Source organism: Rhinolophus hipposideros (genome assembly GCF_964194185.1).
Source record: "Rhinolophus hipposideros genome assembly, chromosome: 1".
Lineage (NCBI taxonomy): Eukaryota > Metazoa > Chordata > Mammalia > Chiroptera > Rhinolophidae > Rhinolophus > Rhinolophus hipposideros.
The window spans coordinates 26,491,824-26,504,777 of record NC_138047.1 but is presented as its reverse complement, the minus strand read 5'-3'; the positions used below and the strand labels follow the sequence as shown (position 1 = coordinate 26,504,777).

The 12,954-nt window shown below is 33.3% G+C and overlaps 1 protein-coding gene across 1 annotated transcript in view; it reads right to left on the bottom strand.

The window, feature by feature from the left end:
* Positions 1–3,008: 3,008 nt before the first annotated feature.
* Positions 3,009–12,954, bottom strand: part of CCDC7 (coiled-coil domain containing 7) — a gene marked incomplete at both ends in the record, with an annotated part of 191,908 nt that continues 181,962 nt past the window's right edge. Inside the window, 4 exons of the mRNA XM_081051876.1 lie at positions 3,009–3,064; positions 3,204–3,287; positions 10,251–10,334; positions 12,722–12,829. Coding sequence (XP_080908002.1) covers positions 3,009–3,064; positions 3,204–3,287; positions 10,251–10,334; positions 12,722–12,829 — 332 coding nt within the window. The remainder of the gene's footprint in view (positions 3,065–3,203; positions 3,288–10,250; positions 10,335–12,721; positions 12,830–12,954) is intronic.

Below are 12,954 nucleotides of genomic sequence, written 5' to 3'. Positions count from 1 at the left end.
GGAAGGCAGTGTGGAGGTTTCTCAAAAAAGAATAGAATTACCATATGACCCAGCAATCCCTCTCCTGGGTATCTACCCAAAAAATATGAAAACATGTATCCATAAAGACAAGTGTGCTCCAATGTTCATTGCAACTTTGTTTACGGTGGCCAAGACATGGAAACAACCAAAATGTCCTTCGATAGATAAATGGATAAAGAAGTTGTGGTATATATACACAATGGAATACTATTCGGCGTTAAGAAAAGATGATATAGGAACATTTGTGACAACATGGATGGATCTTTAGAGTATGATGCTAAGCAAAATAAGTCAGACAGAAAAAGCAGAGAACCATATGATTTCACTGACATGTGGTATATAAACCAAAAACAACAAAAGAACAATACAAACAAATGAGAAACAAAAACTCATAGACACAGACAATAGTTTAGTGGTTACCAGAGGGTAAGGGAGGGTGGGGGTTGGTAGATGAGGATAAGGGGGATCAAATATATGGTAATGGAAGGGGAACTGACTTTGGGTGGTGAACACACAATGGGATTTATAGATGATGTAATACAGAATTGTACACCTGAAATCTATGTAATTTTACTAACAATTGTCAACACAATAAAAAATAATAGTAAAAAAGTTTTTTTTATTATTGTTTCAGGTGTACAAAACAATGTAATTAGACATTTACACCCCTCACACAGTGATAACCCCCTCCCCCAATCTACTACGCCTCTGACATCGTATGTAGCTGTTACAGTTCCGCTGACTCTGTTCCTTATGCTGTACTCCACATCCTGTAACTCTCTAAATATTAAATTATAGTTGACATTCATTATTATTTAGCTTCAGGTGTACAGCACAGTGGTAAGGCACCTACTCTGTCCATGAAGTGGTCTCCCTTTTAACACAAGTGTCCATCGGATACCTATAAAATCTTTACAACATTATTGATTATAATTACTTCTTACTGAAACTTCATAACTTTTAGGGAAGCTGTTTGACAAATTTAGAGGAAGTATACCTTCAATTTCGAAAGAATGTTTGGTTGGATATGATCCTTTTTTTAAAATTAAAGTTTGTTGGGATGACAATTGTTAGTAAAGTGTACAATTCTGTAATACATCATCTATATATCACATTGTGTGTTCACCAACCACAGTCAGTTCTTCCATCACCGTATATTTGATCCCTTTTACTCTCAACTACCACCCACCTCCCCATTTACCCTCTAGTAACCACTAAACTATTATCTGTATCTATGAGTTTTGTGTCTTCATTTGTTTAACTTGTTCCTTTGTTATTTTCAGTTTTATATACCATATATCAATAAAATCATAGGGTTCTTGACTCTTTCTGTCTGATTTATTTTGCTTACCATAATCATCTCAAGATCCATCCATCGTGTCACAAAAGGCACTATTTCATATTTACTTATGGCAGCATAGTATTCCACTGAGTATATATACCACATCAGAACCCTCATACACTGTTGGTGGGAATGCAGACTGGTGCAGCTGCTATGGAAGGCAGTGTGGAGGTTCCTCAAAAAATGAGGAATAGAATTACCGTATGACCCAGCAATCCCTCTTCTGGGTATCTACCCAAAAAATCTAAAAACATTTATCCATAAAGATACATGTGTTCTGATGTTCATTGGATATGATTCTCGGTGGCAGTGTTTCTTTCAGCATTTTGAATATGCCTTCTGGCCTCCACAGTTTGTGATGCAAAGTCAGCTGTTAATCTTACCAAGATTCTCTTTCACATGATGAGTTGTTTGCCCTTTGCCACATACAAGATTTTCTGTCTTTCATACTTTTATTGTGATGGGCTTGGTTTGGATTTATTTCTACTTATTCTACTTTCATAACTTTTACTGTGATGCATCTGGTTGTGGATTTATTTGTACTTATTCTACTTAGATTTCAATGAGCTTGAATGTGAAAAATCATACACATCATCGAATATGTTGGACATTTTTCAGCCATTATTTCTTTCAATGTTTTCTTTGACCTTTTTCTCTGTTCCAAGTCTATGGTTCCCAACACTTTAAGGTAGAGATTCTTTCTTCTTACCATTCAAATCTACCCTTGAGCCTGTCTGGTGAAATTTTCCTTGTAATTATTGGTCTTTCAATGCCCCTATTTTCATTGTGCTTTTTATAAATAATGTCTATCTTGTTGTTTATGTTTTATATTTTATGAGACATTATCATCCATCTTCCTTTCATTATTAAACATGGGTTTTTCTAATTTTTTAACTCTTTTATATTATCCAACATCTGGAATAATCACAAGAAGTTTTTGGGTCTGCTTTTTTCTTGTACAGTTCACATTTACTGTTTCTTTGCATGTCTCAGATATTTTTTGGTAAAAACTGGGCATTTTAGATCACTTATTGTTGCAAATCTGGATACTGAGTTCCCTTTTGCTTTGGAAGCCTGTTATTGTTGTTTGCCTGATTAGTTATTGAGTGATTATGCAGGACTATTTTCTATTTTACTAACGTCTCCTTCCCTTCAGCAGCAAGCTTCTAATGTTGTTCCTCTGAGGGCTCAGACTTGGATTTGTACAATCACCTTTGGATGACAGTGGATTTCAAAAGGCTCCCTTTGACTGCCTTCTTCCCTGATTTCTCTGTTAAGCACTCTGCCACCTTTGGTATCACAACAAAGAACCAGTTGAAGTGTGAAAACACTGGTCCTTCAGGACAATAGGCAGTAACGTAAACTATGAACTATATAACCATATTGAAGATCTCCACTTCACCTGAGAGATCAGAATTTTGCCTGATATTTTAATCATATGGATGGAATTAATACCCAGTGAAATAACTATCTGCTGCATTCTTCTTCTAATCCCATACAAAGCTACATTTCTGCTTTTCTAAATACAAAGCAACTATGCTATCTAGCCTTTAAAAAAGTGAGAACTTCATATTAAAGGCTTCCATCAATAGCAGCCAACCACACTATAGAATTGGCTTCATGGATCACTTTTTAAAGTTGAGTTCTAAAACATAAAATAGGTAGCTAATTTTCCATTGATGGTAACTACTAGTGTTGCACCTAATTAAAGGAGGGAAATTATTAAGATGTACCATGTAACAATAACATATGGGTACTGTAGTCATTCAAGACCCAAACTTAAATAAATTCCTAAGAATATAATGAACCATAAATAGACCTGAAATATTCCTGTACTTACCAGGGTGGCTCTTTGATTGTGTCCTGATATCCCACTTTACTGCATCTCTCTCAGTAACATCCAGGACTTGTTCTGTATCAGCCTCTGCAAAATAAAATTTCAAAACACCTTCATAAGTTAAATATCAACATATGTGTGTTTGTATGTATGTTTGTTTGGGGTATATGTGTATGAGTAAATCCAGTACTCCTCTAATTATCACTTTCAGACATCACAATCCAGTCATCACAGATTGAATTTCATGCTTTGGAGAATAGGCACAGCCCATATAAAGTCTGCACTGTCACACCATGCAGTAGAAACATACCACCACTACAGTCTAACCAGAGGTGAAGTCCTGATGGGGTATCATTATTAAAATCAAAGACATTTAGGGTTGAGCAGAACAAGTTTTCAATAGTAACTTATGACATTTGCAAAAGTAGTATTAGTTACAGCAACACAAGACTAGAGAAGATTAGGATACATATTTTAGCCCTTGGTTTTTCTCCAACAAACATAATTAGAAAAACTGATTCATTTGAATTGAGGGAGCAGAGGTTTTTAAGCAATCAGGGAAGCAATGAGAATAGCCCTTGAGGGTAAATGGCTTGACACTTTGATCCTAAAGGTAGAACAAAACCGTATAATGTAATAAAAGTCACAGTTTTCTTCCTCACAATATCCTCCCATTGCTTTTAAGCCACTTCATTGAAAATCCAACATTACTTGCAGATCCTTAACCTATTTTTCAGAAAACCATGAAACATAGTACTATGCAATTTTCCCATTTAAGTAACTCGCCAATGGTTATTAATATTTCATAGAATTGTGAAACAATCACTATATTCAATTTTAGAATATACTTCAGATTAATACTAATCAAATTCCAGGGGGATACAACAACAGTATTCCTAAATAGTTTCATTCCCTATTCCCCATTTTTTTGTTATTGTAGTGCATGTTATGTGTATACATACTAAATACATTGTTTAAGTTGCTGTTTTAATTATTCCTTTACGAAATTTTGTAAACTTTAAGGAAGCTGGTAGACAAAATTAAAGGAAGTATACCTTTATAGTGTTTGTTTTATTAACCTTCTTATTTACAATCTTTGGTTCATTTACTTGGGTGCTGTGGCTTCAAGTTACCGTTTAGTGGTCTTTTCTTACTCGAATTCATCCTTGTTATCACCATCCTCTTTATGTTGTTTTTGTGATATATGTTATATATTTACAGTTTACAGTCCCAACAATACATTTTATACCTATTGTTTTATTCTATTTCCTTTTTTTTTTTAAAAAAAGAAACCAATCAGAAACAAGTCAAATGTGCCTTTTTATGGTCTATTGTAATTCTAGAGTTATTCTGAGTGATTATTTTGTAGTTTTGTTTATTTTGCTGTTTTTTTTGTAGATTCAAATTACCATGTGAGATGCTTTTCTTTAATATTCCTTGTAAAGTGGGTCTGTGAGCAACGAATTCTCTCAATTGTTATTTATTTGGGAACTTCTCTTTCACCTCCATTTTTAAAGATAGTTTGCATGATACAAGATTTCTAGTGGACACATTTTTCTTTCAGTACTTTGACTATTCCAACCACTGCCTTTTGCCCACCCTTCCCCAACCCCCACTCCTGGTTTCAGGTGCTCAGTCAACTGCTCATCCTCCTGGGGTTCTCTTTTACATGGTCATTTGTTTTCCTCTTGCTGCTTTCAAGATTTTGTCTTTCAACATTTTTTCTATGATGGGTCTCCTTGTTATTTCTCCATGTTTATTCTTCTTAGATGTCATGACCTTTTATAAGCATGTAAATTAAGAACTATATTGAATAGTTTTCAAAATATTCAGCCATCTTTCTTCAAATATTTTCACTACTCATTTCTCTCTCTGCTCCACTTCTATTCCCATTACCTTAGTGTGCTGATTCCTTTTCAGACCAATCAAATCTTCCCTTGAAATTCTTCAGTATTTTCTTTTCATTTTATTTATTATATAGTTCAACTCCAGAATTTGCATTTGGTTCTCTTATGTTAGCTTTTATCTCTTCATTGATATTATTGATCTGATGAAATATTTTCAACATATCTACATTTTCTTAAGAAATATTGCTTTTTTAACAAATGGAAGATTTTGGGCAACCCTGCACCAAGCAAGTAATTGGGGCCATTTTCCCAACAGCATTTGCTCACTTTAAGTCTGTCATATTTACGTAATTATCACAATATTTCAAACATTTTAATTAGTAGTATATTTGCTATGAGATCTGTAATCAGTGATCTATGATGTTACTGTTGTAATTGTTTTGGGGTGCCTCGAACCATGCCCATGTAAAATAACAAACAGTAGTAAATAAATGTGCATGTTCTGACCGCTCCACTCTCTGGCCACTCCCATCTGTCTGCATTACCTTGGCCCTTCCTATTCCCCAAGACACAGCAATATTGAAATTGGGCACTAACAACCCCACAATGGCATCTCAGTTTCCAGTAAAAGAGAAAGTTGGTATTCATCACTTTATCCCAGAAACTGGAAATGATTAAGCTTAGTGTGAAAAGCACATAGAAAGCCAAGATGGGTTGAAAACTAGGCCCGTTGTGCCAAACAGTTACTCAAGTTGTGAATGAAAGCTGGTGTCTTTACATTGAAGCCAATGTTCATTTACCATTGTGAAAATCCTAGGGACCTTTGGAATTATGCTCCATAAATGGAACAACTGTTCACAACATGGTTCACTGAACATTTTAAGTTCAATGTTGATACCTACTACTCAGAATAAAAACAATTCCTTGCAACATATTACTGCAAATTGACAATGTGCCTTGTCACCCAAGAGCTCTGAAGGAGATGTGCCCTGAGATTAATGATGTTTTCATGCCTGCGAACACAACATCCATTCTGCAGCCCACTGGTAAAAGGGTAATATTGACTTTCAAGTGTTATTATTTAAGAAATAAATTTCATAAGAGTACAGCTGTCACAGACAGTGATTGCTCTGTTAGATCTGAGCAAAGTAAATTGTAAACATTCTCAAAAGGATTCACTAATGTACATGCCATTAAAAACATTCGTGATTCCCAGCAAAAGGTCAAAGTATCAACATTAACAGAAATTTGGAAGAAGTTGATTCCAAACCTCATGATGACTTTCAAGGTAGAAGGCTTCAGTGAGAGGATAACTGGTGATGTGGTAGAACTAGAAAGCGAACTCGAATTAGAAATGGAGGCTGAATCACTGCAATCTTATCTCATAAATGAGCAAAATGGTTTCTTGAGATGGAATCTACTCCTGATAAAGATGCTGTGAATATTTTTGAAATAATAACAAGTGATTTAGAATATTACATAAACTTAGTTCATAAAACAGCAGTAGGTTTCGAAAGTACTGACTGCAATTTTAAAGGAAGTTCTACTGTCGGTGAAGTGTTACCCAACAGCATTGCATGCTGCAAAGAAGTCATTCATGAAAGGAAGAGTCAATGAATATGGCAAACTTCATCAACATCTTATCTTAAGAAAGTGCCACAGCCACCTCAGTCTTTAACAACTATCATCCCAACAAGTCAGCGGCCATCAATAACCTCATGAAGGTTCAGATGATTGTTAGCATTTTATAGCAACAAAGTATTGTTCATTAAGGATGTACATTGTGTGTTTTTGAGAAAATTCCATTTCACACTTAGTAGACTATGGTATAGTGTAAACATAACTTTTATATGCACTGGGAAACCAAAAATTTTATGTGACTTGCTTTACTGCAATGGCCTAGAACCAGACCCACAACATGTCCAAGGTATGCCTGGATTTAACATTTAATTAATTAAAGAAATGAATTCATGAAAAGTTTTCTACACATAATAATAAACTATAGATCCTATTGTAACGAAGGTCCATACTTAATGCAATTCCAGAGAGGATAAATAAACCTGAACTATTAGATTTTTAAAATTCTTGTTCTCAGGGAGATTCATTGATTGTTTCTTGAGTTGTCCCCTTGTCCTGCCACTTCCAGTTTCATCTGTCAGGCGTTCTACATTAGTTTCTACAGAAATAAACAGATTTCTAAACAACTGTGTGGTAATCATCTACATACAAATGTGTGTAGCACTGAATTAATTAGCCTTTTTATTATAGAAATAGGAGTTGTTATATTAAAATGTCTGGTCTGGACAGTCAGAAAACCTTAAACTGGAGCAGATGGAGCAATTATATAAGCCTCCACAGTTTGTGATGCTAAATCAGCTGTTCATCTTACCAAGATTCTCTTTCACACGATGAGTTGTTTGCGCTTTACTGCGTTCAAGATTTTCTCTGTCTTTCATAACTTTCACTGTGATGCATCTGGTTGTGGATTTATTTGTACTTATTATACTTAGATTTCAATGAGCTTGAATGTGCAAAATCATGCATATTATCAAATATGTTGGACATTTTTCAGCCATCATTTCTTTCAATGGTTTTTCTGCCATTCTCTCTGCTCTACTTCTATGGTTCCCATGACTTGAAATGGAGAGATTCTTTCTTCTGACCATTCAAATCTACCCTTGAGGCTGTCTAGTGAATTTTTCCTTGCAGTTGTTGGAGTTTCCATGCTACCATTCTGATTGTATTTTATTTTATTTTAAATATAAATAATGCCTATCTCTATTGAGTGTACACTCTATTGAGTGTACAATACATCATCTATATATTGCACTATCTGTTCACTACCCAGAATCAGTTCTCCTTCCATCACCATATATTTGACCCTCTTTACCCTCTTGTAACTCCCCACCCCCTTTACCCTCTGGTAACCACTAAACTGCTGTCTGTGTCTATGAAATTGCATATTTCAAAAGGAGTAATTAGAATTGGTGACTCTTGGTCACCTATTGGGTAAAGTTTTGCATGTGAAAATTGGTTCCAACATAGCACTTAACTGAGTTGAAAACACGTCACAATCCAGACATCATAGATTGGAACTCTTCCTTTGGAGAAATGACCGAGCCTATGAATATTTCATGTTTGCACTATCATCATGACAGTACATGTGATACACTATCACTATATTCAAAACAGTGGTGAAGTCCAGATGGAGTATCATTACAAAAACCAAAGACATATTGAATTGGGCATAACAAGTTTTCAATAATTAAGTAATAATACTTGGGCAAGACATATTAGGTACATCAACACATGACTAAAGAACATTTGTAGACATGTTTTAGACTTTGCTCTTTCTCCAGTAGATGCAATTGGAAGAAATTATTTATTTGAATTGAGAAAGAAAAATGGGCTTTAATACTATTAGCAAACAACGTATGTTGGGGAGAAATTTATAATCAATTAAAAGTCACATTTTTTTATCCCTCACAATATCTTTCCATTGAGCAATTTTTTAAAATAAACATATAACATACTATACAATTTTCTCATTTTAAATGTCTAATCTCTTGTTATTAATATAATATGTTCATAGAATTATGTAACAATCAGCACAGTCAATTTTAGAAACCACATCAGATTTGTACTAACTAAATTATAATCAGTTTTAGAAATGTTACTTTCATAGTCTATGTAGATAGTCCTATATATCTCTCTAAATTACTATACTCTTTCCCCAGTTTTCACTCTTGTTATACATATTACACTTATAAACATGAATTTATTTATTAGAATTGCTTTTTAAATTTATTTTACATAACTTTGTACCATATAGAGATAGTGAGAGAACAGCAAGTCTGTATGTATAGTTTTGTAATATTAACCATTGTATTTATATCTGGTTCACTTTTCAGCCCCTATTTTTAATTATATTTTATGCTCTTTAATTTCTCTGCTCTCCTTTGTAGTATTTCAGTATTTTTAAGTTTGCTAATTTTTTTCTTCTGACAGTATAAATCTACTGAGCCCCTCTAGTGATTTTTTTTTTTAACTTTAATTATTATACTTTTCAACTCCTGGATTTTTCCATGTAGTCCTTTTCAAAATAATATATTTTTCTTTTTAGATATTCCCTATTTGATGAGACATTTTCATCATATCTTTTTTTCTTCTTAATAATGATTATCTTTAGTTCTTTGAACTAAAGAACTGATTTTAATAACTGATTTTTAGTTTTGTTCTTTAAGTCCAACATCTTGGATTCTCATAAGCATTTTTTGTTGTATTTGTTGCCTTTTTTTTTCTTGTTACGTGTCACAATTTACTACTCCTTTGCATGACCCACAATTTTATGCTAAGAATTGGACATTTTAGATATATAATCTAGTACCTCTGCAAACTGATTTCTTCTTCCTCTTTTGGGGCATATTATTATTGTTTTCTTGTTTATTTTTTAGATATTTCACTGAATTATTTTACTGGTCATTTGTTTCTGCAGTGTGAAGCTGCTGCTGGTGCTCCCCAAAGAGTAAAGCCTTGGACATGCACAGTCATCTTTGATTTACAGTGATTTTAGAAGGGCTGTCTTTGAAAGTTTCTTTCCTGTATTTCTCTAAGTTATCTGTCTATTTTGTTATTACCTCTAAAGACAAAGGGCAGTGTGTCTATTATTGTTTCAAGGGTAAAGGCAGTGAAATAATCTCTGACCGAGATATTACAACTAATGGACACTGCTACAGCTAAGGTATTATAAATATGCCTGACATTCCATCAAACGGGGGGAAATAACAGAATTTCCCCCTATTTGACGGAATAGAATACAAATGAATTAACTGTTTCATTCTTTTTCTTCTTATTATATTATTCAGGTAGCCTTTCTTCTTTTGCAAATTTCTAGCAACATTCTATCTAAGTCAGAAATAGAAAGTCAGTAGCATTGAACATGCTTGCACCAAGCTTATTCTAAGGTCACTATAGTATTTAATTTTTATGGCTTAATTTCTAAATGGATAAGTTCTAAAACTCGTGTCTGGACAATTTTTCACTTCTTGTAAATACCAAAGTATAACTAATTATGAGGATATTCATGAAGATTTTATCCATATAATAATATGTAGGTACTTGCCATCAAAAATCCATATTTAATTAAACTCCAAAGAAGGTAAATAAACCAGAAGAATTAGACTAGCAAAATTCTTGTTCTTACCAAGGGGGCTCTTTGATTGTATCTTCATTTCTCCCATTAACATACGTCTTTCAGTAGCACCTTTCAAGTGTTCTATATCAGTCTCTATAAAAATAAACAGATATTGAAACACTTTATACGTTAACGCTAACATACAAGTGCGTATGTACATGTATGTGTGCAGGACTATCTTAATTAGGTTTGTTATTAATAGGTAGTCATTATAATGAAATTTCTGGATTGCAAGTCACTAAACCTTAGATGTGGAAAGGCTGTTAACAATCATTAAACCTCTACATACTAAGGCTTACAAATGTTAATGATTTGACCAAGATTCTGTATCCAGAATCTTACAAAATTGATACGTAAACTTAAACCTCATAATTCTTTAACCAGTGCTTTTTCTATACAATGCTTTTTCTTATGCCAAATTAAAATATCCTGAAGGGTTGATGGTAATAATATAACTTTCAAGTTTACATTGAAATCATAATCATACTGTAGGAATATACCTAGTGACGTGAAACATAACATTCCTCCCCACAGATTATATTGCAAACCATGGTATCCACTGTCACAGAAAATCACCATGGAGCAGAAATACTTTTATTTGTCCAGGAACATTTTAATGCCCTTTTATGTTATTTAACTGTCAACAAAATAGGCATCAGTGATGGAAAAAAATAACAATATTTTGTGGACTGAGAAAATGTGCCTTCTCAGGTACTTTTAGTATGTAGACCTTGCGGATTGGGAGGAGGAAATGGTTAAATTTGCAGAAATACCAGGATTAAGGCTGGATCTCTTTCCATTTGAGTTTTTATGTTATTTGAAAATTTAACTTGATTTAAAAACTGCAAATTGGCCCAATTACAGGAAAAAATACATGAACATTACTAAGGGAAAGTTCATACTGAAAAAAAGAATAATTAGTAATAATCCTCTAAGGTCTACTACTGAGTCTAAAATTTTGTGGTGAAGTTGTTTCCAGCAGAGATTGTACCTGAAGTTGGAAATCTGTCACAGCTTAGATGCCCAGATGGAAATCTTTCTTTAGAGAAATGGCTGAGTCAATGAATAAGTATCAAAGGTTGTGCTATAACCTTGGCAACTAAATTGTACCAACACTACAATCCGTATGCAGGTGGTAACCTGTTGTGACATCATCATTAAAATGAATAAAGGTGTGTCAGTTTGGGTAGAACAAATTTTCAATAATTAAATAACATTTGTGAAAGTAATAAGATCTACAGAAACAAAAAACTGGAGAATATTAGCTGATAAAGAACCAGTTGATTCTTTCTCCAAATAGAATACGTAAGAAGAATTTCGTCATTTGGATTAAGGAAGCAAAGGATCCTTAAATACGCAAGAGGCAATGAGAATAGCATTTGAGGAAGGGTTGGGTTAGGAGTAGGAATTAAAAGATATGTGCTACAGAAATTTATAATCTAGTAAGAGTCACAATTTTTTCCCTCACCATATCCTCCCACTTTTGAAAAAAAGTATTATCTTATTCTACTTAGAATTCACTGAGTTATTTTTTTTAAAAATACAACTTTTCATAAAATTTGCCCATGTAAAAAAGTGTTCAGTTCAATTATTTTAATATGTTTACAGAATTTTATAAACATCATCACAGTCAATTTTAGAAGAGATTAGACAATGTTCTTATCACAAAAAAAGAAATAATAATTGTGTGACATGATGGAGGCATTGGCTAAAGCTAGGGTGGTAATCATGTTGCAATATCTAAATGTTTTTTTCTCTGTCTTTTTTTTTCACATCCTTTGTTTTAAACTCTATTTTGTCTTATATAAGTATTGCTACCTCAGCTTTGTTTTCATTTTTGCTTGCATGGAATATCTTTTTCTATCCCTTCTCTTTCAGCCTATACATACCTTCCAATCTGAAGTTACTCTCCTGTAAGCACCATATAGCTAGCTCGTTTTTTTAATCCATTCAGCCACCCTGTGTCTTTTTATTGGAGTTTTTAATCCATTTATATTTAAAGTAATTGTGACATGTACTTATTGCCATATTGTGAATTGTTTTTGTAGTTCTTCTCTATTCCTTTCTACTTCTCTTGATCTCTTTCCTTGGATTTGCTGGTTTTCTTTAGTGTTTTGTTTGCATTTGTGTATCTTTTGTAGGTTATAGTTGTGTGGATACCATTGTTGTGTGGTTATAGTTGTGTGGATACCATTCTATGTCTATACCAGTCTATTTTAAACTGATAGGAGTTTAAGTATGAATATATTCTAAAAGGACTACATTTTTACTCCTCCCTCTATGCTTCATATTTCTAACGTCATATTTTAGATCTTTTTGTTTTGTCTATCCCATAACTACTTATTTATTGTAGTTTGTGTTAAGCTTGGTACTGCTATATGTTTGAATTTCTTGTTTTCTTTTAACACCAGAACTATACAGCTGAAATATTTTCACTCTTAGACTGTGTTCTACTGTGCCCAAACATCGTGTCTACTTACCTACCACTTTGTTTAAACCTAATTGAAATAGTATGTCACTAAGTGATGGATTCATTGCTGGAAGATTTTCTGCTGTATGTGGAAGTTCTGCGTCTGCTTCACTTTTAACTGTAATCATAACAGATTCCCATATTAGTGTATTTAAAAATAATATTTTCTTTGAGGTAATGTTATACTACATAAAATTAATTAGAGATATTTTACCTTATAATTATTTAACCTATTTACTTCAC